Source organism: Aplysia californica, unplaced genomic scaffold (genome assembly GCF_000002075.1).
Source record: "Aplysia californica isolate F4 #8 unplaced genomic scaffold, AplCal3.0 scaffold00892, whole genome shotgun sequence".
Lineage (NCBI taxonomy): Eukaryota > Metazoa > Mollusca > Gastropoda > Aplysiida > Aplysiidae > Aplysia > Aplysia californica.
Genome location: NW_004798162.1, coordinates 221,760 through 224,183, shown reverse-complemented (window position 1 = coordinate 224,183; position 2,424 = coordinate 221,760). Strand labels below are relative to the sequence as shown.

General features: G+C 38.5%; 1 protein-coding gene across 1 annotated transcript in view; it reads right to left on the bottom strand.

Annotated features, from left to right (window-relative positions):
- The window catches only part of LOC101851537 (menin), a 21,159-nt gene extending 20,119 nt beyond the window's left edge, over positions 1-1,040 (bottom strand). Inside the window, exon 1 of the mRNA XM_005110452.3 lies at positions 565-1,040. Coding sequence (XP_005110509.1) covers positions 565-973 — 409 coding nt within the window. The 5' untranslated portion in view covers positions 974-1,040. The remainder of the gene's footprint in view (positions 1-564) is intronic.
- Between the last annotated feature and the right edge of the window lie 1,384 nt (positions 1,041-2,424).

Sequence of the window (2,424 nt, the reverse complement as noted above, 5' to 3'; positions counted from 1 at the left end):
GTTACCGGGTCTGTATACACTTCGTTAAAGAAAATCTGGGGGGTTACAGGGGGGCATGCCCCCCTGTTTTTACCCATAAAATTTGATATTTTACAGTTAGATTTGAAATTGTCTTTAAAATAATTGATTTGCGACAGTTTTAGTGGCTTTATACTTTATGTGTGATCTGCAGCAAACAGTACTGCAGTTTGACCCCTGAAACAGTGCATCTGTGTGCCGGAGTGAAAGTAAAATTTACCGTAATTTTTTTTTAAATTACAAAACCTGAGCCTGAGCGTTAAATAGCAAATAATACATTCGCTGTGCCGTGAACGTAGCCTGCAAATTAGACTCTTAGATCTACATTCACAGCGCTGTGAACGTGACGTAGGCGCTAATCTGGACCTGCTAATCACTGCGTAAAAACTCTACCAGACCATGCCATATAAAACCTAGATCATACTGATTACTGCGGCTCCCATACTGCACAATTATATGAGAATAATACAGTGTGGAATTTCTCCTATCATGAATCATGACCTCTGTGATCAATCTTCAATCTCATCATTTCATTATAAAACTTACCTGTAAGAAAACTGTACAAGGATTGTAGGTGAGCTTTATCTTTGAAACTGCGGGATAAGGAGCTCCAAATAACGTCTGAAATCCGTTTGACCAGGTCTCTTGAGGAATATTCCTCAGGATATTTCGTCAAGTCGACGGATCCTTTAACAAGGGTCTCGAATTTCGTATAAAGTGCCTCAACAGTATCGAGATCTACGACCGGGAAAATTGGTCGCAACAGAGTTGAGTCATCAGTGGAGGGAACGGATCTGTTTAACGTTAAAGCATTTTCAATGCATCCTAATGTTATTGAAAGGAGTGCAAGATTTGGCTCGTTCGATCCTTTCAGCTGATCTTCAAACAGTTTCACGACAGAAGAAGTGTCAGTGAGAGGAAAATGTCTTTTATCGCGATCTTTAAAGCCCGCCATCTTTGATAATGATGCTAGCTTCAATAGTTATTATTGCCAGGTATGCGTCAAGTAAACAGATAAGCAAGATTGTAATCTCGTTTGTTTCATTTTAGTTTCTAGAATCCGTTTTTTACGACGTTATATGCTATTGTTTTTATATAAATACCTGTGTGTATTTACTTAATGATAGGCCAATGTGATGACAACCCTGAAATAGTGAGATTCGGACAGATATGACGTCATTCCTTCAACTAATTATCTCAACTTCACTCGGTTACGTCGCAATCGATGCAAAAGTGGTCGACTCGAAATAATGCATGGTCTTGTGTTTATTAGGCTACAAATCCTTAATTAAAAAAAACAAACTTTGCAGTTCCGAACCTGACTTGATATATATGTAGATCTAGTATTATAAGAATGGGTCCAATGTAACACAAGAGAATCACATTAACTGATATGGTACGTTATGATCAGTTAGATCAGCGGTTCCTCTGTGCTATGAAGTTAATGTAATTACTGGGCCACGAATACATATTGAAGGAAAGTAAGATAAAACAATAAAATGATTAAAAAGCAGTCATGTTTTCCTTAGATTTACATCACGCAAAAGAATCGTTGGGTTGTCTTTTTATTTCAGTGTAACAAAATTATAATATCAGAAGCTGTAGAGCGAACTATGTGAACAATGAATGAGAACCAAACCGGCATGTTTTGGCCGAAAACCACATTGACGACCGTTGAGCGCATTGAATCGCGCGACAAGAGTGAGTCAAAATAAAACGGCTGCGCAGTTTTTGTGAGCGTTGTTTTGGTTTTTGCGCATGAGTGACGCTTGAGTTTTGCGGGTGGATGTGTGCTCCCTCTGAAACAACGCCCACAAAACCTGACAAAAATGAAGCTATTTATCTGATTTTAGGTCTGAAAAACTAATTATTTAGTTTGTCACGAATGTTCTACGATTTATATAGAGTAGATAATCTAATATTAATTTATACACATGTAATCATTAGGCCTATTATAACGAGAACTTTTTGGGGGTATTGTAATTTACTCTCCTCTCATAATATATATACTCGGGGGCTCTCGTGGCCAAGAGGTTAACTTGGTTAACTAATGTGATCGCCTCTCATTCAGTAGGTCCCGGGATCGAATTTGGACAGCAAAAGAAATGTTTCTTCTAGATCTATAACATTTTCTCTTTCATATCCTTTAATCCTCTCTAACAATTATGTTTTGTCCTCATTTCGTCTCCACTTTCTGACCCCCACACCCTCACCTCCTTAATTTGCCCCCAAGCTCATGGGTTCCCCTCCTTCTGCATGCAGTCTATTTCTACTGCTTCTCCTGGGACTGCTGTCTTTCAGCCGCACCCCTGATCTTATGCATGGTAGGTAAGATCCACAGAATTCTACACTTAAGTGTAGAATTCTGTGGTAAGATCTACACAACTATAAATTATTATGCCTTCT